Source organism: Triturus cristatus, chromosome 4_1 (assembly GCF_964204655.1).
Source record: "Triturus cristatus chromosome 4_1, aTriCri1.1, whole genome shotgun sequence".
In the NCBI taxonomy this organism is placed as follows: Eukaryota; Metazoa; Chordata; class Amphibia; order Caudata; family Salamandridae; genus Triturus; species Triturus cristatus.
In genome coordinates this window covers 1,113,348,951-1,113,373,988 of record NC_140585.1, presented here as the reverse complement: position 1 = coordinate 1,113,373,988, position 25,038 = coordinate 1,113,348,951, and the positions used below count along the sequence as shown (strand labels likewise).

The window sequence follows — 25,038 nt, the reverse complement described above, 5'->3', positions numbered from 1 at the left end:
GGATCCGGTGGGCCCCGGGCTTCGAAGATCGGGTCTCGCTGTATGCGGACGATATTCTCCTGTATCTCACCTCACCGCGGCAGTCGCTCAACGTCCTCTTTGACGTTCTGACTTCCTTTGGGAACAATTCGGGTCTCACGATCAATTGGTCTAAATCCTGCGTCTATCCTATCTCTGGTGGTCCTCCTCTCCTGCCGCCTCGGCTTCCGATCCAAATATCTCTGAGCGGCTTTAAGTACCTGGGGATATACGTTTCGCTGGACCCGGTGGCTCGCTATGAGCAGAATCTCCTGCGTCCACTCCGGCGATTGCGAGAGGACACGGCCCGGTGGTGCAGGCTGCCCCTGTCCCCGCTGGGTCGGGCCGCGCTGTTCAAAATGATGTCCCTTCCCAGGTTCCTCTATGCACTCCAGAACTCCTTCGACGTTATCCCAGTGGCCTACTTTCGGGAGGTGGAGAGCCTGCAGAGGAGACTGGTGTGGGACGGGCGGGCGCGTATTGCTCTTGCTAAGCTTACTCTCCCCTGGTACGACGGGGGCATCGCGCTCCCTGACATTCGCAGGTACTATTGGGCCTCGCAGCTATCGGCCATTAACCATGCCACGTATGCGCCTGGCTTGAATCCGGCGTATGAGATGGACAAGTTCCTGCTTCCCGGCGGGAACTATAACAGGGCACTTTACTCCCGCTCGGCTGGCCGGACCCTTACGGGTCCTACTAAGATTGCGGTGCGGACCTGGAGGGCTGCCACTGCGGCCACGGGCTGGAGTGAGCGACTAACATGTGCTACTCCTTTGTTTGCCTCCGACCGCCTGGGCAGCCTCTGGACTACGAAGGGGTTTGACCAGTGGGATGCGATTGGTATCAGCAAAGTGGGAGACCTGTGGCATAAGGGCACGGTTAAGACTTTCGCGGTGCTCCAGGCCGAATACGAGCTTACGGACAGGGAGTTCTTCCGCTATGCCCAGGTTCGACATGCCCTGCTCTCGGTCTTTGGGGAGGGGACCAAGATCCCGGTTTCCTCGCCCCTCGAGGACCGCATACTTGACGGACATGTCCCTGACAGTACTATTTCTTTAACTTATAAAAAACTGATTAATCATCGGGCTGACCTCTTTGTGCGCCTCCGGGAGGCTTGGACGGGGGATGGGGTGGAATTGGACGACGAGGACTGGCAGTCTGCACTGTCGTCCCCCAAGGAGGTCGCCATTCCAGCCCGTCTCCGGTTGGTACAGCTTAAGATTCTTCACCGGGTGTATGTGACGGGTCCTCGCTTGGTCTCGATGGGATTTTCCGACGACGGGCTCTGTAAGCGGGGTTGTGGGCTCAGCGCCACCTTTCTCCATATCCTGTGGGAGTGCCGCGAGGTGGCGGACTACTGGCGCCGGGTCCATACGGTTATGGGACAGGTCACTGGGGTTGTGCTGCTGCCGGAGGTGCGTCGCTGTGTCCTGAATGTGTGGGAGCCCAATGATTACAGCGCGGCTCAGACTCGGTGGGCGGCCCTGGGGAACATGATTGCCAAGAGAGATATTGCGCAGCTTTGGGGCGCCCAACGGCCGCCCACCGTGTCAGTATGGAAGGAGAATATGGACTGGTGTATGTTCAGGGAGAAGACTGTGTATGTGGCCCGTGGTAAGCCGGGGGCATGGGGTAGAATCTGGGGGTGCAATGGAATGCGTATCGCGGGGGTATCTGTACGCCCCCCCTGGTGGACACCGATATCGCCATGTCCCCCTGACCCTTGATGGTTCCTGGCACCTTTTGGAATAACTACATATGGACGTTCATCTCCCTTGACCCCCCCCCCCCGTCCCCAGCCTCCCAGTACTCCTTCCTTTTGCCGGCTGCTTAATGGTCTGAACTGGAGTTCCCCGGAGGAAGCCTGACCCGCACTGTTTGCCCTTATGCCTCGCCTTTTGTTTTTCTTTTAGTTTTTGTGTCTGTTGGACTTAAGTCTCCTGTTCCTTTAGAACTATCCGGAGCCGCTACGGGGCTGCGCCCCGGGAATTGACTGCAGCCTTGATAAATGTATATTTCATTCTGTACCTAGCGGCCGGCCCTGGTGGTTGTAGGCCCGTGCTTGTAACCGAATTATTGTTCAATAAAAATTTTATAAATAAAAAAAAATAAATAAATAAATAAATAAATAATATGTGAACAGTACCGGTGTCAATTTAGAGGGTCCGGGATGGGGTAGGGGGAGCACATTTCAATCTTCTCCATTGTATTCCTGTCTGTGTGAGGCCTTGTGTATTTTTTCCCCAGATGTTGGTTTCCTTAGCAGGTATTGTTTTTTTTGCTTTTTTAAAACCACTTTATTTACCTTTTTTAACATCCAAATAGCAAAGCATAGGATCATGGCAGATATAGACCATACCGTGTACATTACAATCAGCATGTATGACAATACTTAACCCGTTATCAATACTGACAGTTTATCAATTTCGCAACAACTGATAATTCTGTATCCCTCACTTAAGTCCATATCGGTTAAGATCGTATATGTGTATCGCTAAAGAGGCAGGGGTTACGTGCACATATCTGATTAAATGGCCAAATCGGAGGTGTGGGCAGAGTCATCTTGTGTTTCTAGAAAGTATGTTTGGAGTGGCTGCCAAATGTCCCTTGGGCGTGAGATAGATGGTTGAAGTTGAGAATATATGTCGCTATTAGTACTGCAATATGTCAAGCTAGCAATCCAGCATTTCAAAGTCGGTGGGTGTTCAACACCCCCCCCCCCGTCCCCCCCCCCCACATTGTATTGCGATTTCACATTTTGCTAATAGCAGAGCTAAAGCCACGTATCTACGTACTGTCTTCGGGACATCATGGACAAACCCAAGCAGTGCTTGTAATGGGTTAGGTGTAAGTGTTTGGTTTACAATACGTGATAGTTCAATGTATATTGTTGTCCAATACCTGGCTATCTTAGTGCAAGTCCAGACCATATAGAAGAGGTCTGTGTGGGGAGACCGGCATTTAGGGCAAGCATGTGGACGGGTATTGTCTATTTGATGTACCCTGTAGGGGGTCATGTATGCCTGCCCTACAAATTTAAAGAGAAGCAACTTATGGCGATGGTTCATTGATAGTTTGCTTTTGTATGCAACAATGCTGCCATTGGAAGTCGGAGATAGCATGGTCCAAATCCCATTACCATGCCTCTCTTACTCTCGTGTCTTTAGTTCAAGTAGAGTGATACAAGTCCGATAAAGTTTAGACATGAGATGTCCCCCCCGTGAACCTTAATAAGTAGAGTCAAGGGGGTAAATTCTGGTGGCTCCAGTGGGTAGCTAGGGATTTGTGCCCGTAAAGCATTTTGTAGCCCGTGTAAAATGAAATGATCCATCTGTGTCGATTTGTGGAGTCTAACGTCCTCTGTCAGTGAAAATACAAGACATTGGGGAAATAAATCTCTATCCCTGCCACTAGTTTTTTCTTCCCACCGCCCATTAACAATCTATCCACTATTATGTCTTCCGACTGGCCACACCTGATCTTTCCATAGGCTAGTGTTCCAAAACCTTTTCAACCTCTCCAGAAATCCAGTCCCACGTTCAGGTAAAGGGCAGATGGGTAAAAAATGGACAGGATAAGGGCATCCTCCCATTGTGTCTTCCAGTTTGGGTCCATTAGGGCCCGGAAGGGCATGCAAGAACACCTGGTGTTTCCCCCCACCACATCCTTTTTCTGTATGCTCTCCCTTTTTTTGCAATCTAATGCATTCTTCTACAGGTTTGCTAAATTCCACTCTCTCAGGTGGGTTGCAACTGCACCATTCCCAGGTGTCCCCCACTTTAACCCACAGGGATGCGCCTTCACCACTTTAGGGTGTACACCGTAGACCCCTTTTAATTTTTTAACGGATTTGAAATTTATTTGGATTTCTGCTTTACCATCCTGGGTGGAGCCAATATAACCACTACAAAGGTTCTTCTTGGGGTGGACCCAATAAATTCTGTACCAAGGGAGTTTTTGTTGCTCCGCCTTCACCTCTTTGGGGTGGGCCCCAAAGTTGTCGGAGTTTTCGTGGAATAAGCCTGTCCTAGGCCTGAGGGGGACTTAGACCCATACGCGCACTTTACTGATGTGTCTTGATTAGAGTTGTGGTTCCCCATTTGGTTGATAATACAAATAGAACCTTGATACTCCCTGAGATAACTATGTATATCCTAATGAGGAGAGGACAACACATTCACTCAGCTACTTCAGTTTTTAGTGGATAGACAGAATACATGCAGTATTAAAAGCGCTTTAATCACCTCAAACAACTCTAGAAACATGTGTACACATACCAGCAACTTCAAGTTTGCAGGAGCACAACAAAACATGTAACAAAATCCTCACCCATTGCTCCCATAAGTAACATCACAAACACACACCTTGCCAACCAACCCTACATGTTATTATGTAATCCTGTCGGACAATGGGAGTGAAGCCACACTGGTAGCAGTTATACACTATACAAATGATAAACATCTTATTTGTGAGCATCACAAGAACTCAGTTAGAAGGTATCTTAATGACTACAGAAGCCGATACTAGAAAAGTGTGTGGAAGAAGGCAATCATAGGCGTTACAGGAAGAATACAGAAGGCAGACATTAAATATCATTACTTACCAGCTGTTCTGACTTTACACCATACAGCTGTATAGTCTTAGCAATATTTTTTGAAACCGCTAAACTGAGGTTTGGATCCACAGCAGCAACATTTAATTCGCTATTAAGAAAGGAGACATCAATGGAATCAAAATTACATGTATGCAAAAGGAGTAGTTAGTCACATTTTCATAAGTCACGGAATGAGAGAACATCAAGGAACTGTTCAAATAATCAAAGTTTGAGAAAGCATTTCCTCTCTAATGCACGTTTTCTATAACTCACGCTTTTTGCTGTTGCATATTTTAGTGAGTCCCTTTTTAGCTGGGATTACAGTAGTTCAAAAACAATTAAGATTGTGTTTGACATTACTAGGCTCTCCTGTTCAGTGCATCCATTTAAAAAAAAAAATATCTTTATTATATTTTTTATCATTTTTCTGATACAAGCAAACTAAGCATAGGTATATGTCGCACTTTTTTACAAGATCATTGTTGCTGGGTCATTGTGCATATAATTCTAGGTATTACCACTCGATAACCATAGCGCAATTAGCATCTGTGCCGCAGGAGTTGACGTGCAGTTGCAGATTAGCATGGGTGCCTGCAAGCCACGCATACCGTCACCTCTAATTGAGGAGCAGGACTTGTTCATCACATATGACTCCTCCCAATAGTGGTTAACCATATGCAAACATGACACTTATTACAGAGATGCATGACCCACATGTAGTACTGCTGTAGAATGACAATAGGCAACGGTGCATGGGCGATAAGTAGTGAATATTATAATTGAATGCAATACATCTTCATTTTTTAACATTTTAACCACAACTGATAAAAATAAAGTAAATATAAAAGAGAAGGAGATATCAAGTACATAGAGGAACGTGTATCTAGTGTATTATGTGCCGTTCGAGTGAAGTCATGCTGAGGGTCGTGTGTATATAGCGGACATGAGTTGCTTTTCCTGTTCAGTGCGCAGTCGCATGTATACTAAGGTATCTTGCGTCTGAAGTTGTACCTATGGAATGCCATGATGGAATGTGGGGTCATTGCCCTATCTGACAGCTATGGCCAAGGCGTCTTGTAAACGCATCCAGCCCGCTCTGCCCAGGCAGCAAGCTAGGCATCATCTCCCACCCGCTGCGTGGGGGCGCTCGCGGAGCCGCATTAGTTTGTGTAAGGGCTTTCAGAATATCATCTCAGGCCTGTGCGATGGGAAACTTAAGGCAACCCAGCCGTTTCTTACCTATGAACAGTGCTCTCCGCCTGCGCCCAGATCTCTAGGGATTTTAACCAATGGGGTGCTTCCGGAGGGTCTTTGTGTTTCCATCTCTTGGTTATCAATCGTTTCGCAGTTATTAAGCCAATGTCACAAAATCTAGAGCTTACTTTGTTAGAGTTTGTTCGTTTGTAAAAACCCAGAATACAAACATCCCATGTGTTCGGTACCTCGGTGTGGGTACAACTTGTGAGTGTTTCCGTTATCGTGTGCCAATAGGACAGAAAGTAAGGGGCAAGACCACAGCATATGCAGTAGTTCAGCATCTAGAAGATGGCATCTCGGACAATCGGAGGTGGTGATGTTAAAATATTTATTGATCTTGTCCGGCGAGAGATACGCTCTGTGCAATATGTATGTTTGTATAAGTTTGAATCCTGAATTGCGTGGTATGTGTGTGGCACTAGCCAAGACACATTCCTAGTCTTGATCAGTCCAGGGTCGACCTCTGTCCTCAGTCCAGTGCGCCCGGAGTCTCTGTGGTGGTTTTAAAACGTGTGTAGGCAGGGCCTGCACTAGCCAGTGGATCACATGTGACCCCTCCCCCATCACATGCAGATACTGCAACAACTGATGTGTCTGTGGCTCAATTGTCAAGTCTCCCCATGTTAGTGTAAGCGTCCGCATGATGGCTGCATGCAGGAGGAACTGACCAATCGGCAAACCAGTATCCGCCGTTGGGGTTGCAAAAGGCAACAAGGCACCGTCCGCGTATAGATCTCCTAGTGTCTCCACTCCTGCCTCAGTCCAGGGCGTCAGCACTATGTCCGTTACAAAATCTCTGCCTCTGTGTGTTCCGATAAGTGGCAGTATCGGGGCATAAGGAATGGTGTCTTTTGTATGTTGGAGGCTCCTCCGGTAGCATCTATGGGCTAATTCTATATGTATCTGTGTCGGGCGGGGAAGTTTCGCCAGTGGATGAAATAAGCTATAAATTTGTGTCTGTGTTCATGAAGATGACTCAGTCGCAGTATCCATCAGGTTCTTGCCGCTCAGCCACTTTGCGACCCATTGTAGCTGTGCAGCTAAGTAATATAGTTCTAAATGAGGAACTGCTAAGCCCCCACTTTCCGCTGGTGCGTATAATTTCTGCAGCGCGATCCTGGGCCGTCCCGCATTCCATATTAGACCTCTGACTAATCCTTCCAGTTCCCGAAACAGCCACACCGAAACATACACCGGGAGGTTTGCAAAATAATACAACAGTCTTGGTAATACTATCATCTTGGTTAAAGTGATACGACTCATCACATTGAGAGGTAGAGTCCTCCAGAATTGTATCTGTGCCCGTACAGAGGAGATGGCGCGCACCAGGTTGCCTTCTAGTATGTCTGCTGGGGATCTGTAGATGTATATGCCCAAGTATCTAAACATGGCCGGGTACCGAGCAAGCGCAGTCCCATTAATAACTATGTCCGTCGCGCCCACATCCTCACGGAAAGAATAGGCGCCCGATTTGGCCCAATTCACCTCAAGGCCTGACACTTCCTCGAAACTATGGAATATCGCGGATACGGCCGGCGGTATAGCATGCAAGTCTCATGTACAGCAACAGGTCATCAGCATATAGGGACACCATGTGGAGACCATCTTCCAGGGGTATACCCCAGTCTGCGCCGCTCTCTCGGAGCAGAGCTGCTAGAGGTTCCATGGCAAGGGAGAAAAGCAATGGGGACAAAGGGCATCCTTGCATAGTTCCACATCTGACCCTGATTGCGTCAGAGATGAGCCTGCCTGTGCGGGCCCGTACTATGGGTCGCTGGTACAATAATTGCACCAGTTGCAAGTACCTGTCTCCGTCTCCTAGCTCGTATTTACGCAGCACCGCTGCAAGATAGGGCCACTCCAACGAGTCGAAGGCCTTCTCTAGGTCTAGCACTAAGCATCCAGATTGTGGCCAATTCTTTGTTGCGTATTTCTGAACTCTAAATAATCTGCGGATATTAAGAGAGGTGCTCCTGGTTGGGACAAATCCGTTTTGATCACTATGGACCTGAGCCGGTACAAACAGGGCTATTCGTTTAGCTAGGGCGGAGGCAAGTATTTTATAGTCCGTGTTCAGCAGAGCCTGCGGACGATAGGAACCAAGGACTTCAGGGTCCCTGCCCGGCTTCAAGAGGGCGATCAGCGTTGCCTCATTTTGTGTGAGTGTAAGGGCCAAATCATCTAGGGCCGCTGCGTATACCCGCAACAATTCCGGCTGTTCAGTGCATCTATGTAATCATTTGCAAACAGCCTCCTTCGAATGCTTGTAATGTGGAGGTGGTAATGGGTTCCGGCAAGCTTTTAGCTCTGTAAACATTCAGGCTACTGCACGAGGTTGATCAAATTATTTCCTAATATGCTGTATTAAGAGTTAAGTGGATCCTATTTTTTACGCCATGATGCCATCTGTGGCCTGCTACACTGTGCCTGAAATGTTTTACTGATTACAACTGGACATGTTCATATGCTAGCCAAATAATTGGTAAATGCGTCACAGGAGAATTTAGTAAGAAATTAAAGTATATAATATATACGATGGTGGCATGTAATATGCTATTTATGCCCAATGTTGAGCGAGGGGAGGGCCCATGATTCTCGAGAGGCAAAGCCTTGAGTGGATCATTAGGTCTCTCTTCTCCCTCAACAGTGGTAATTAACAGCATATTACACAGAGTTTATATGAATGTATGGTATGCACCATGCTGATTTGTCATTAGCAGTAGTTATAAACTTAGATGTTTAAACTATATACATAGAAGAAAGAATTAAAGTCATAGAGTCAGTGAGATAAAACCACAAAAAGTCGGCTATGGAGTATGGCCACAAGTATTTTCCTTGTAATGTAATTTTAAAATATAGTCTTTGAAGCATTTTTTTCCCAAGTCAGTTGTGCTGGACTGCAACAACAACTGTGTGGATTTCTGTTTATTAGTACGCTTGCTCCAGGTAACGTGTTACTGAGCCACATTATTTTAATTGGCGTGGCATAAATATATGTATGTGTTAACATGCTTATTTGTCTGAGTAAGTGTAGCTAGTAATCAACACTATTCCCGCAAGCTTCCCTTTTAGCTGTATACCATATACACACGTTCTTTTATCCAGCCAAAGAATGCTTGATTTAGGTTTCTCCTTGTAGACGAATTTATTCCAAGAATCACAAAAGAAACACATTTACCTATGACCCACCGAGTGAAGATAGTAAATGCCAATTGAAAGATCCGATCCATAAATGTACCTATTTCTCCATTCAAACCTCCCTCCCAGAAATGACAAAAAATGTCAATTTAACAACAATTTCAAACACAAGTCCAATCCTCCTCAATATATGCAGCTTAAAATGATATACGAATACATCCCGAATGAAATGGACAACAGGAGAGCCAGGGGGGGGAGCACATTCTATTCACTGATGCAGCAGGAGGTATTGCGTAAACAGCAATGCTTAGCAGGCATTAATACCTGTGCATGTGGCCTGCGGAGAGGAACAGTTCAGGCCCCACTGAGAATGTCACCGTCCTGAATTGTTCCCAGTACTGGTAGCGCTGTCAGTCTACGGACACCTACTTGAAGCTAGAACCTTCTGGTGGGAAAGTGTATCTATTGGCCAGGCAATCAGCAAGTAAACAACTAGATGCAAGATGGCGTTGCGTTCACTGAAAGAACGTTGCCAGCCTTGCGTATGGAAGAATGTTATTTCTAAAGTTAATCATGTTCCAGGGAAACTATGAAGCTATTGAAGTTTTTAGTCATGTAAACGTGGAGAGTTCAGGGAGTGATGCCTAGTACCAGAGAACACAGTGCAATGCTAAATTTCCCCCTGTCTCTTTGGGGCTTGCTGACCATCCTCCAAATTTTACACTCTGACTTTCAGCTAGGTTTGCCTTAGACAGATACCACTTACATAACACAGGGGAGTAGATGTGTACAGGTGGCTAGAGCTGCTGGATTTAGCACATGGAGAGCTAGGTTTGAATCCCAATCACAGCTCAACATTGTGTGATTCTGGTCAAATCAATCAATCTCCCTGTGCCTTAAAAGGCAAAAATGTGTAACATAGTTTGGTTCTGTGGCAAAGCACCCGTGTTCGTAGCCCAGGTTAGTGGCATTAAGAAACGTACCAATATTAAATAAATAATACCCCCAGTTCACCTTACTCAGTTTCAGTGGGTTTTGGCGTCATTTTTATTACGTTTTTCTAAATAGGTCGTGGGATTTTTATTACATCTTGTTTTGGCCTTTTTAACTGCTTTTTTACTGCTAAAACCTTTACATGTTTTTCTGGGTTAAGCCTGTCTGTTCTGTGCCATAGCTACCAGAGGTCGTGTCCAGGTTTAAATGATTAAAACTGTGTTTTACCTTATCAGTCTGGTGACCTTCCTTGTGTTGGACTCTCACCACCCCAATTTATAACCCACTTTCTTACAGTGGGTTTTTACGTAAGTTCTAGTGGCTGCATGTGTTCACTCATGAGGCCCTTGTCTGTGGGAAGCATGGTTTCCCCTTATACAACTTACATACTAAAGTGACAACAAAGGAAGTAGGCCTCTCGTCTTCAAGTGCCCCAACTTGAAGTCGTTCTGATTCTTGAATGTTTTGGTTCTGACTTTTTTCATTTCTGCCACACCTAGCAGGAGAGGGATTAAACAAGTGCTCAGACTCATGGCTCCGTGAACATTTGTAAATAAACAACAATAAAAGAGAGGCTAACCGCCGACAGGAATGGCCGCAGCGTAGCCGAGCTCCGCTGCGCCACTCCCGCTAATATAAGTCCAGCACTATCCGCCCTGGCCGAATTTAGCCCGGGAGGGGGGGCGGAGGTCCGTCATCGGTCGAAGTTTTAGCGACCTTGGTGGGGGCTAACTACAGCAAAGCCCAGGACCGGCTTTCACCACCGGAGCCGAGCGAGAGATCAAAGAGGCCGCCAGGGGCGACGAAATAACGCGAGGCAGAGGCAGCGGCTGCGGCTGAGCCCGGGAGCTCACCTGCCCAGCGGACGGGTGTTGTGGGCCAACACAAGTGACAGCGCACGAGATCCGGGCTACGGAGGTTCCGACTGTGAGCCACGGTGAGTATCAGCTGCAAATTTATCGGGGCTCGGATATTGGCACAAACGGCTCTGTGATCCGGCCCGGTTGCGGCCGACCATCCCGGAGGGCCCATTGAGAGGGGGGCATACAGTTCAACGAACCAGTGATGTCCACCCAGCGCCTGTGCTGACAGCGGGGACCTCCGAGACTGGGCTCCCGCAGAGGCGGGCGATCGACTCCGTGGAACAGCGTGACTGGCCTGGCGGCCCGGGCTGAGGTGAGGCCCCGCCTACGGCGGAAACACCTGGGAACTCTGTTGGTCCTGTTCCGCCCTCTTACCGGCAGTTGATCCTTATCCCCCCTCATGCTGGGAAGTGCTCACCAGCAGACAGCCAAGTTTGCTCATGAGAAGGAGTGAGAGTGGAGGTGGGCCTTGGGATATTCGGTGAGGTGGGGGTGCCCCGTGGCGGCGCTGTGGACTCCAGCTCTTCTTTTCCCGGGCTTCACCCCCCTCACGCACAACCCCGTGGCTATCCAGTAGCGCCACGCCCAACCCCAGACACGAGACACGGCTCTCGGCCCCCAGCTAGGGCCTAGCGAACACCGCAGATACCCCTACTGATAGCCGAGTGGAATTGCACCCACCAAACCCGACAGGCCGGGTGGTAGGGTTCACCGCAGGCGGCGGTGAGTAGTGGTTGCATCCGGATCCCCCCTTGTTGCCCCCTGAGGGAGAAGATATGGCGACGGGCCGCAGTGGTAGAGCGACGGCTCAGACTAAACTGGAGAAGTTGCATGGCACAAGCAGCAGGGTGATGATCAAGAAGCGTCACCGCGGTGCGCACCTCCCTACAGACCCGGATCGACACGGTCGCCACTCAGGTGACCCTGATCAGGGAGGACATGCGACGGATGGCGGAGCGAGTGGGCGCAGTTGAGGCCAAATCGGCGGAACTAGAGAGTGACAACCCTTTTGAAAAAGCAGGTTTCGGAGCTGCGCACATCCCACGAGGCCATGGCACTACAACTCGATGACTACGAAGGAAGGATGAGACGCAATAACGTTCGCATTATTGGAATACCGGAACGGGCGGAGGGGCAGGTCGCAGATCTCTTCGTAGAGGAACGTATCATGAATAAGCTTCAGCCACGTGGCCTGTCCAAGTGCTTTTCCATCGAACGGGCCCATCGGGTCCCCGGGGGGAGACCCAAACCGGGGGCTCCCCCCCGGCCATTCCTGGCTCGTGTATTCAACTTTCGAGACCGCGACATGATCCTTCAGACCACCAGGGCAGCCCCCCAGTGACAATCGAGAACAGCTGGGTCACCTTCTTCCCAGACTTCACGCTGAGGGTCCAGAAGCAAAGGCATAGTTTCTTGGAGGTGAAGCGAGCTCTCAGAGAGCATGAGGTTAAATATGCTATGATGTTTCCAGCTAAGCTCCGAGTGGAATCCGATGGAAAACTATGTTTTTTTACACGCCCGGAGGACGCCTGGGACTGGCTGGACGGTTGGCCACTGTGGGCAAGAAACCAATCAAGTCTCCACCTACAGCGACCGGACCTGGCGACGTTCGACAGCAACAGCGTTCCCCGCCGAACTCGGATTTGGACTCTCAGGGACCCGAGGGGTAACTATGAACACTGATTTGCGACTGGGGTTTGATTAATGGCATACCGGCTCTTCTATCCCAGTTGGGTGCCGCTACGGCTTTGATGGTGTTAAGTTGGGTACTAGTGGCCGGGCGCGAGCCCTTGTCTGCCACTCTATTTTGAACTATAGAAATTGCTGTTAATCCGTACTTTGGGCGTTTCGGCGCAGCCTGGGCCCCTAGCACTAAATATTGCATCAGTTGCGCCCATGGGGTCTGGAGGCCGGGGCGGATTTTTCAGAGTTTAGATAAATGTTCTTTGGGAGTGGGGTTGCCCAAGTTCCCGTTGTTGATAAGGGTGGGTGACAGGGACTCTGCTAGTTGGGGGGTGGCGGGCAGTTGTAGGCTCGCTAGGCAGGGAGGGGTGAGGGGGCTGGGTGGGTGGGGAGGGTTCTTATGTTTACTGCATTGGTCCACTACGATTATTGGCATGTTTTGATCACACATCTCTCTATATTCAGCTGTGCCTGGGGTTACAATGGACGCTGTCCTGTACAACTCTTTTCTCTATGCAGTGCCTGGTGGGGGGGTCCCTCACTGTCACATATGGGTGGGGGCATCCGACTTGATACTTCCCTTATCACACAGGACTGATGGCACCGGGTACAAGACTTAAAGTAGCCACTTGGAATGTAAATGGTCTGGGGGACAGGGTCAAGAGGGGCATTGTCCTACGATATCTTAAGCGGCAGGAACTCGACTTGGTACTGTTACAAGAAACTCACTTGGTCGGAAACTCATGCACCTTTAATAGGAAAGGTTACACCATGGTGGTGCATTCAGGGTTCTCCTCGGGTTCCAGGGGAGTGGGGGTTCTCCGAAGGGGTTGCCCATTTATCACACACAACTCACGGACTGACACTTTGGGCAGGTTCTCCGCTGTCTCGGACACATGGGAAGGGCACACCCTTAATATAGTCTCCGTTTACGCACCCCCGGGCTGCAACAAATGACACTAAGGGAGGTTGGGGCATTAGTACTGGAACTTCCAGTGGGTACATTACTACTGGGAGGTGACTTTAATTTAACAATTGACGGATCGTGCGATCGTCTCCCACCCCGTGCTGACCCACCACAAGGCTCGCAGCTTCGGGAATTTGCTGAGGCTCTGGGGATGGTTGACGTGTGGAGGTGGTTCAACCCAGCACACACTCACTACACCTTTCATTCGGGAGCACATTGCAGTCCATCCCGCATTGATTATATGTTCACACACGTTCAGGATTTGCATAACTTCCATGAGGCCCGTTGTCTAGCGCGAGGTATATCTGAACACTCACCCCAGACAACCCACATTGTCCTGTCATGGCCCAGACGCCCGGGCACTATTAAGATACAGCCTTGGGCGCTTAAAATACCTCACATCAGGGAGGCCATTCGGCAGGACACGGATTACTACTTTGCAGAGAACGTGGGGTCTGTAACCTCGGCAGTGACGCTGTGGGGGGCGTATGGAGCAGTGATTAACAGCAGAGCATTGTCCTTGACGTTAGCCCACAGAACAGAGCGCTCCCGAAGGGTGGTCGAGCTAGAAACCGACATACTGGCCTTGGAAGAGGTCCTCTCGCGGGCCCCTGATCCCGACACGCAGCACTCTCTCCAAGTCAAAAAACTGGACTACAGACAGCTACTATTGGAGGAGGCCACGATGCGTTCCCTGGCCACCAGGCATCTAATCTATGAACAGGGCGAGCGCACTGGAAAGCTCCTGGCTTGGCTAAACGCAAAAGCGGCACGATAAAGAGCTCCTAACTGATCCCCACGACATAGCAAACGAGTTTGCCTCTTACTTTGAGGACGTGTATAGAGTACCCGATACCTCCCAGGCTCCGTTGTCGGCAGAGCTACTGGCCACAATTAAAAAGACAGGCCTCACCCCGGAGGATAGAGAGGCCCTAGAGGCAGATATCACGGTGACAGATACAAAAAGCCATACTGGGGGTACGCCTTCCCATCGAACTCTTCAAGCCTATGTCTGCCACATTAGCACCCCATCTCCTAGCCCTTTATAATGATAGCTACCAGTCAGGGCTCCTCCCTGAGGCGATTCGCACTGCGGCCATAGTGGTCATACACAAACCAAACAAACCTGCAGAAGAGTGCAAATCGTACCGCCCAATATCCATGCTCACAGCAGAAGCCAAAATCCTGGTCAAGCTCCTGGCCATTCGACTCCTCCCTCACATCAGCTCATTCACCCAGATCAGTCTGGCTTCATGCCTGGTAGAAATACAGCCAGGAACCTCCAGCGAGTACATGAAGCCCTGGGAGAATAAGTACCACAGAAGAGGATGCAACCCTGTTGTCCCTTGATGCCACAATGGCGTTTGATACCATCGAATGGGACTTCCTCTTCGCCGTGCTGACTCGGGTAGGATTTGGTCCACGGTTGATTGGCTGGATTAGGCTGCTCTATTCACAACCCACCCCATAAGTCACAGTTAACAATCACCGCTCAGACAGATTCACCCTCCATCGGGGAACGAGGCACGGGTGCCCGCTTTCCCCACCTCTTTGCCCTGACGCTGGAGCCACTGGCAATCTGGATCAGAGGTGACCCCGAGGTGCGGGGATTAAAAAGACCATGAAGATCGCATTTCCCTATATGCGGACGACATCCTCCTCTATCTGGCTTCTCCTGCGCGTTCGTTGCGGAGAGTGTTGCATATATTTCATATTTTCAGAACGCACTCTGGATACCGGATAAACTGGTCCAAATCCCTGATGTATGTACTATGGGGCGTGCCACCATCCAGTCCTAGGGGGTACGAGATACCGGTGGCCACTCATGGCTTCCAATATCTGGGCATATTTGTCACCACAGACACACAAACCTTTTACGAGCACAATCTCATGGTGCCGCTCCAACGCCTAATATCAGACGTCCAACATTGGCACGCTCTCTCCCTCTCACTCTCTTGGGCCGAGTGTCCCTGTTTAAGATGCTCACGCTCCCGTGCTTTCTCTATATACTCCAAAATACTCCATACCCGGTCCCAGACTCCTACTTTGCCCAGATCGACGGTGCTGTGCGCGGTTTGCTTTGGGAGGGCCGGCCGCCTCGAATTGCCATGAACAAACTCACCATGGGGTGGTAGGACGGAGGAATAGGTTTGCCGGATATGCGGCTATATTATCAGGCATCCCAATTGACAGCAATCAATACCTGGGCATTCGGTCCGCACGGGGATCCCAATTTCCGAACAGATCTCTGGCTCATGGGTCATATAACAGGGCACTGTATACCAACCCCCGCAGGCTCAACCAGATGGGCCCCACAGCGCGCACAGTTAAATTTGGCACGCACTTACACGAAAACTGGGGTGGCATAATCGCCTAATGAAAGCTACTCCGTTATGGGAGCCAAGTATTCTGGGCCGCCTCAGTCAATGCCCCGGATTTGATAAGTGGGACACCATAGGAATCTCTACGGTGGGGGACATCTGGGTGAAGGGGAAACTGGCCACGTTCGCCGATCTTCAGGTCAAATACCGCCTGGAGCCCTCAGACGTTTAGATATCTCCAAATTTGACATGCCATCGCTGCAGCCTTACCTACGCGAACCCCGCTCCCTGACTCTTCCCCTTTGGAGGATCGGCTATTATTAGATCCAATTGAGCACATGGCCATCTCCCTCACTTATAAAATACTGGTAAACAATCGGACTGACCTTGTGATTAAATTAAGTACGCATTGAGAATCTGATTTAGGAGCTATTGAAGACGAAGATTGGCATGACGCCCTTGCCTCTCCGACGGAGGTGGCCATCCCCATGCTTCTCCGCCTTGTTCAACTAAAAGTACTCCACCGAGTATATTTCGATGCTCAGCTACTATTCCGACTGGGGAGACGACCAGACCCGCTCTGCCTCCGACACTGCAACCAAACCGGCACCTTCCTACACATACTGTGGGAATGCCCACATATACAACACTATTCTGAGGGGGTGACACGCCAACTCACCAGAGCGGGTGACAAACCCCTACATCCCTCTCCCAGACTCTGCCTTCTCACCATATGGGAGGCTACCGACCTCTCCCAGATGGAGCAGGCATGGGCCACAATGGGGTGGATGTTAGCGAAACGTAATATCGCATAGAAATGGGGGCAAGATTCGAGTCCATTGGTATCGGACTGGGCAAAGGACATGGACTGTGCAATGCCAGCCGAGAAAACGTTTAAGGGTAGGGGATGCCCCAGGAAATGGGAACAAAAATGTGGACGGTTGAACAAGTACCGGGGGACATATGAATCTCCCCTACAGTGGAAATGCGGCGAGATAGGCAAGCAATAATGGCCCACCTCATGATGGACGATGGACCCCCAGCTCCGTTACTGGGACAGGGAGATTAATGTCATGACCTCAAAATACATAACACCACGTTCCTTACGACTCTAGCCTGCAAAAGGGTGGTGGCTACACTTAAGGTTCCCCTGGAAGTGGCCTTCGGGGATGGTACCTTGATTGCAGCATGTATTAATTTGATGCACATGTGTTTTCTTCATGCTGAACGCTTACTATGTCTGTTTATTTTGGAACCAATGCACTTTTTCCTTATCAATAAAAATTATTATTATTATTTTTTTTTTAAAGAATAAAAGAGAATGCATTACCCTTATTTGTGAGATAGGTCCATTCAACAAGGTTTTCTTGATCATACTGGAAGAGTACATGCTGCAACTGCAAGCGATACACAGACAAATCAGGGCAGTCTTCAACCAAGACCTCTTGGTTTTGTAAGTGGGGAGTATGTGTAACTTCCTTCTCTAGGATTTCTCAGAACTAGCACAGACCCTCTAAGGCATAATCATAGTTCGGTAACAAATGATTCTCAGAGTAGTGGTGCCAGAGTAGCAAAAGGACAGCGCAGAAATCAACACTTTGGTACACAAGGTGAACACAGACATGCTTGTGGCAAGTGCCTTAATTAAACATCATGCTTCAAGATTTCAGAGACTCTCTTTTGCATTGTTATTTTCTCATAACAGGGTTCACCTATCCAGACTCCAGGTGGGTTAATTAGCATGTGGATCTTCACTACATTTGGAGTGCATATGATTGCCCATTGGAGCACACACTATGTGGAGGTTTAACTAATGATTTGTTTATATCTTGGTGTCATTTAATATCCACAATTTAGTTTTAGTTCCACAAGGTGTTGGGACAGATGTAATCTCTTACGCACAGGGCCTCGTGTTACTGTCAAGGTACCAGGAAACAGGGTGGGTTAGTAGGTGTGAGGCTTAGGGGTAACCCTTATATTTTCTGCATTATGCTAAAAAAGAAGTCTGGGCTAGGTAGATTCAGGCCAGCTTTCAGGTTTATGCTGGGTGGTGTGTTATCTCTATGGTAGGAAAAACTTCTTATGGGTCATTGGAATGAGTCAAGGGTGTTACAGAAGTGGCCAAAATATGTTTTGAATTTTTTGTTAAATTGCCCATACATTGTTTACAAACCAACTATGTCATTGTCTTGAAGAGTGTGACAGTTCATTGGTGCAAACTCCACATTGGACTAAGTATCAGTAAGTCTACAACTTTAATTCTCATGTCATTCTACTAAACAATATCAAGAGGAAGATGAGAACAATGCTCCATAGTGGTATGCTCATTTGAAAAAAGGATATAGACACTCCTACAGAATATTCCTCTCACAATTGTACACCTCACATCTCCTGGGCATCAGTTAGGGAACCCACAAAAAGCCATGATCCAGGAGGAAATATTATAACTATAATCACTCAGGAAGAACACTTCTTTTACAGAAACAGCAACTTCATGGGCAGATAAGCAAACTGGACGCTATGCAAAAGTAATGGGATTATTGAAAGTTCAGAGAGGTCTGAGAGGGCTAAGAGGCTAATTGTCTTCCTTGCGGAAGATAAAGGTTCTGCTATAGAACAAGACAGATCTACAGGAAAAGGCTTAAAATCGCCAAGGTGAAGGATCCAGGGATTCTGAGTTTTTCTCATAAGAAGATCAGAACACATCATTGACAATTTATATCAACAGCAGATTCAACCCCCAATCACAATCATCTTATTTGTGGGAACTTTCCATTACCCGGATTTTTTAAGAAAGTCCCTTGATCTGCTCTCACTGCTGAGAAGGATGGGGTAACAGTAATTTCTTTGTCTTCTAATTAGGCATCAGGCTCTTACGAGTTCCCAGGTGTACTTTATAAGGCAGTTAGAGCCTTTGGCAACTCTACTTAGCCCCTTTACTTAACCCTTTCACGGCCACAGGCCTTGTATATGATTTGATGACTGAAACTACACTTGCGTTAATGTACAGCTCCAAGAAAGACAGGACTTCCTGCTTCTTATATAGGCCTAAGACAACTCAAAGTCAACGTAACAAATTTCACAAAGGTCTGTCCAACCATTTGTAGCAGTATCTGCCCAACACTGTTCATGTGGATCAGTCCAGATTTATTACATCCAGATGCACATCTGACAATATTAGGTGGGCATTGAATGCTAATGATAAAGGGTGAGGCGGTCACTTTCTCGATACTCTCCTTAAATTCCAAAGAGGGAGTCAATCTCATTGACAGGACTTTTTGGCCAAGGTCCTTTTTGCCACAAGCCTGGGGTTCATAATAATCAAACTCATATAGCCCAGCTACCAAATTCCATTAACAAAGTACACAAAGTGATCAGTAGTCTTTCTAAAAGGGACACAAGCGGTAATCAACAGGCCATCCAATACTGACCTTCGATTTTCATTTTGATCACGGAACATAAGGCTTTATGAATAGGTCATAACCATCTAATAATACGTACTAAAGTGAGATAGCTACACGAAGGCTAGCCTTTAATGCTAACAATGTATTATGAATTCTGAGCCACACTGAGACCTCCCATTCCAATTTGAAAGATGAGTTGATAGTCAAATTCAGCAAGATATTTGGCTTTAAAATAAATTATGAGAAATGTAGGGCTCGAGGAGCAAGAGTTATGCCTGGGGCAACAGGAAAAGGGTGGGATTGGACCAGAGATATCAAGGACAAGAGTGGCGATCCCTCCTGTCCTGACATAGAGGGCACTTGCATGTCTCTGGTCAGCCTGTTCTCCATTGCCTTGAAAACGCCCTCATAAGTTGATAAAGCAGCCCCCTTGACATTTGAGTAGCAGGGGCTGGGCTTGCAGACATGGGAACATGAGGCATACTGGAGCTGAAATGCCACATAGGCAAGTCTATGTGTGGCTCAACATAAAGCTTGAATGCAAAGGTCAGCAATACTCATTACCCTAGAAGGAGGAGCCCTTCTACTTCCTCGACTTTAGGAATTTGGCTCTGCACTAAGTAACTGTCTGTGGGTAGGGGCCCCTGCAGGGAGGGAGGCCCCAGTAAGCTGAGTGAATGTTGGTGGGTAGGCCATGGCCCCAGTAAGTTGAGTGAATGTTGGTGGGTATACCATTGCTCGTTTGTACATTATGTATTAGTCAGGGGACATAATAGTTGGAAGCCCAAATTTATTTCCAGGGTGATGATGTTCATCACTTGGAGTCTTTCAAGAAGTGTGTGAGCACTTTGGTGGTGAAACTAGAACAGAAGGTGTAAAGGTTAGATAATGTGGCAGGACTGGCACAGATCAGTGTTCAGATAGTGACAACATGCAAAGTTGGTGGGGATTTACACTTCCTGTTGCTTCCTTTTTGAAGGAGGATGCTATTGGCAGCAACCAGGGCTTCACAGAATAATTAGGCTTACTACAAAGGGCCCCTAATCCAAGACCTCTGCTGGAGGAATATGGCTAGTGCTGCCAAGGGGGACACAGTGATGAGTGGCAGCAGGTAAAAAGACTTACATTTTAAGGGTAGCAGTATACACATTTTCCTGACTTGAGTAGTGGAACTAGGTGGAAAAGAGTAAAGAAAATGATAGTTACAGGCCTGGTGACACCTTAATGGTTCACCATCATACACCAAAAACACACCGAGTGCAAGATGCTTGTTTTTGCCAACCATGTTTTGAGTCGTTTTTTTTAGATGGTGAAAAATCAGAGTAAAGGAGTGCCGGCTCGGAGTTTCCTGCAACTTAAGAATCTGATAATCCAGGACACTGAGCAGTTATAGCCCACATGCAACATGGGAATTTAAGGGGATAACTTAATGTTCCATTTTTTTCATTTTCATGTCAGAAGTCCTTTCTCTGGCCATCGGTACTGCCTTTGTCCTGTTTTGTCACTGGTGCATTTAGTCAGGTGCAAGAGCCAATGTAGTACACTCATACCATAATGTCTTATGAAGGTAGGAATAGAGAAAGAGATAGAGGAACAATTGATGGTTTGACTCCCTATGGGAAAGCCAATCCCATCTTTCAAGTCTAAACAAATCACTTATTATGATCTTATTCCATCTCTGAAGAAACGTCAGCCTCCCTCCAACTGAAGAGTTAAGTAGGTTTTGAAGCATGTCCTCAAATGGGTTGGGGTTGCGCGGTAGAGGAGAAAGTGCCTTTTTCTAATAAAGCCTCTGTCTTACGGTCAAACAAAAGGAGGGGATCCAGGTTCAGCTGTTGAATTGTTTGACTGAATTCAGATTGGTAACTTATACATTTTCAAAATTATTGTTGGTGCTGGAAGAAGACTGTAGCTGTAGGACCTGTGGGTGGAGAATGACCTTAAGTGCAGACAATCTCAACGAAATAGCGTGGATGGAAACGGAACACAATAATTAAACATTTAAAAAACACGAACCAGCAGAAACCATCCAGCATCAAAATAGCGAAGAATTAGACTCATACCTTTGAGAGAAATAGAAATAACATACAAGTTACATACCTTCGTTAACATCTTATCTGGTAGGGACTATGTAGCTGCAGATTTTTTACCTTCGAATTATCCCCAGGGGTCAGACTGGAACCGGACATTTTTTGTGAGCAGTGCCCCTGCGCTTCGGTAGGTGGCGTCGATCGGCTCCGCATAACGTAGTCTACGCCGGAAGTGATGTGCACGGTGCCTATATAGGTGCCTCCCCAGAGTGCTGATATCAGTTTATTTTCTCAACCCTCCACACCAAGAGCGAGGAGCCACAAAGAACACTGACCACAGGTGTGGAATACTAGGGCCCTGAAAGAGGAATGCCCTGACCCTAGAAATCTGTTTGCAGAGTGGAGAGGATGGGTCGGTAAGGAATATGCAGCTAGATAGTCTCTAACAGGTGTTGTGTTACTGAAGGTAAGTAACTTCTTCATTTGATGAAGACTTCTAGCTGCAGATTCCTTCCCTCAGAATAGATACCCAAGCAATGCTGCCCTGGGTGTGGGTCTGCGAAACAATTTCATACCAAAAGGCCCTACTGGACTGAATGGGCAAAGTGCCCGTCCCGATGGACCAGACTGTCCACGCAGTAGTGTTTTGTGAACGTGTGCCCTATCTTCATGCCCTTAACGACATTAATGCCAAAAACATGGATTGATTTATGAACAATGAGAGTTAAAAATGTTAAGGCAATGCATGTCAGCAATTTAGTTCCTCTCATTTCAAGTTTTACTTAATCTTGCCTCCCTCAAGAGTTAGATATTTAATCATGTTGTGTTTCTTTCTGTGCATACGTTGAGCTGTGCAGATGTTTATGAGGGGGTTTAATTGAGAGATCTGGTGCTGCACTGAAGCCAAAGCAAAGTGCCTGTCAGTGGGTTGGCCTCTCTGCAGAGCACACAGAACAATGGTCATGGATCACAGTTATAAAAGCAAGTTTGTGGAAATGTGTGTGAAGGGGGTGCACAGTTGGCAAAATATTTACAGGGCAAAAGTAGATAAATTGCTTAAACGTGAGTGAGTGCAGTGTATGTTTAGAAGTGGTGAAGTGAGGGCGACGCAGGGAAGTGCTTTTGGGGAGGGGTGAAGAGAGGGTGCTGAAGAGGAAAGAGAGGTGGTTGAAGATGTGCAGATATTTTTTTCCTCTGGAGGAAGATCCAGCTTGGACCCCACATTTGTCTATTAAGCTTGCCCGTGTCGCTCACTACATAAAAGTCATACCAAACTTTTACGCTTCACGGGGGCGTGCCTACGACGCGCTGCAGTATGGCCGCCTGCTAAAGGGGTTTTGCAGGTCGGGCACACACATTTGACAAATACCACTGTTAGGCCATCGCAACATTTGCTGGGCCATGGTGCGGAGCTACATCTGCACCCGCTGCACCTGTTGTGCAAATTTCGAAGACATTGGTGGGGAGCAGTCGGAGTTTTTTGGCGGCGAGACGCAGCAGCCGAGGCAGCGAGTAAAATGGCCGCCGAGCGTCTGAAGACGAGCGCATAGCCCGGTCGCCCGATCTGAGGTGAGTCGGGGAGGCCGCTTCTACGACTGGTGGGAGACCTGCATCAGCGATACCGGAACTAACTGCTCACCGCTGGGCCGCATTGCCTGTGGGATCCATAGACTGCTGCAGCGTGCCGGTGCCATTCGGGGATGCAGATCGGCTCCTGACGAAGGCAGAGAAGCTCAGCCCAGGCTCCTGCTGGATCTGCCAACTGCACATACCGATCAGCGTGCTACATTTGGATGGGGTAGGTGCTTGCTTGGGTGACCTGGCTCGTATCATTGCGACACTGCACCACGGGGCCTAGGCTAGGCGGGCTCTTTTAACCTGGCGGGGACTTGGCACCTAAGCGTAGTTGGTGGGATGCCGGCGGAGGTACACACCAGGGCTTACCCCCAAGGAGTGGTAGAATCTGGGAGCGTGGCGGGTCGCGCCCTACCAACACGGCTCCGGGCTTATCTTCCCACAAGTGTGTGGGGGACCTAGCGGGGGGTTGCGTGGCTCGAGCGGGGGCCCCTACCTGCCTCCTTCTGGCCATCCCTAGGCCTGTCGTCCTGGTTTAACTCTCAGCTATTGCCGTCGGACCCCTCCGCTAACTCGTCGCCCCTGGTTCAGCAAACTGTGGGCATCAATTTGGGCAAATGGCTGTAGGGAAGGTGTAGCGAGTACTTTGGCCTCTGTCTGCGTTTGGCTCCTCGACTACTGGGGCAACAAGAGGTGCATGTCTATTCTCTACAGGGCAGAGAGCAATACCAGTTGACGCATACTGAACTTGTTGAGGCTCCTGCGGCCCAACACCTGTACTCATGGATTTATCCCAACGTGGTGGGGGTTACTAACTTCATGGCCAAGCGTCAAAAGGTGTGGACTGTACGCTACTATGGGCAAGACAGACCCTAGGCAGCCCAAGATCCCCTTTGAGAGTAAACGCCAGACGTGCAATATGGATCCGGCTGTAGAGCAGGGCGCTGCCGGCACTAGTACAGATACATCTGATGCCCCAGAGGAGGACATGTGATCCATTCTACTCGATGTCCGATCAAGTCTAAAAACAATAGATAGTAAAATAGACGCCCTAACATCTGGACTAAATGCAGTTAAGAAACAAATTGAAAAACACGAAACTAGACTAGATGTGCTTGAAAATAGGCTGTCCGATACACACGATTCCCATTCCGAGACAAGGGCGCACGTTTCTAGCATGGAAAAAGTCCTTGAAATAATTAAAGCTAAGGATGAGGATTTGGAGGCGCGTTCCGGCAGGAACAACCTCCGCATAGCGGGCCTGCCGGAATCAACAGCCATCCAGAAAATGGAAACCTTCATCACAGGCTTGCTGCAGGAACTCTTTGGAGCTGCATTATCTAAGGTCATGATTGTGGAAAGGGCCCACCGCTCGCTGGGACCTAGTCCAATCCCGGGGGCACCACCGCGCCCAATCATAGCACGATTGCTAAATTACGCTGACATAGATGCCATATTGTATCTTGGTGCTCCGAGCGCAGTCTTTTCTAAACTCCAAATGATTCAGAATTGTGCTGCAAGAATTCTCATGGGAACTCCCAACCGGCAGTCCGCTAAACGCGCTATGAAAGCTCTACATTGGCTGCCAATCGGGAGAGAGTCCATTTCAAAGCCCTATGTATTACTCATAGGTTGCTTGGAGAGAATGGACCTAAGATCATCTCCCCCCTGGCCAAACCGTACCGGGCCAACAGGCCTTTACGTTCAGATGAACAACACCTGGCTTTCGTTCCGAGGATTAAGAGACTCAGAAGTGGTGGTCGGCTTTTCTCCTATAATGCCGCCAAGCTTTGGAACTCCCTTCCCCTTCAGCTACGAAGAGAGACCAACCACTTGGCCTTTCGCAAGCTGTTGAAAACGTGGCTTTTCCCAAATGAGTCTTGGAAGCTTCATTCCCTCTCCAGCGCTGGGATGCCCATGGGTAGCCATGCGCTTTATAAATGCTACCTCATTTCATTTCATTGAAAGAGGCACGGGCCAGAAGTCCAATCGTCCACAAGGGGAATACACTGTCGTTCTTCCCAGACTATACCCCCACGGTGCAGGCGGCACGAAGGGAGTTTCAATCGACGAAACGCATGCTGCAGAACTCTTCAATACCATATGCCATGCTTTACCCTGCTAAACTGAAAATTACCCATGACGGCCAAGCTCATTTCTTCACTGATGCGAAGTCGGCCCTCAAATTTGCC

The 25,038-nt window shown here is 48.4% G+C and overlaps 1 protein-coding gene across 1 annotated transcript in view; it reads right to left on the bottom strand.

Moving 5' to 3' along the window:
- Window positions 1-25,038, bottom strand: part of COG5 (component of oligomeric golgi complex 5) — a 1,436,183-nt gene that overhangs the window by 431,766 nt on the left and 979,379 nt on the right. The window contains exon 14 of the mRNA XM_085654126.1: window positions 4,625-4,724. Within this exon, the coding sequence (XP_085510252.1) occupies window positions 4,625-4,724 (100 nt within the window). The remainder of the gene's footprint in view (window positions 1-4,624; window positions 4,725-25,038) is intronic.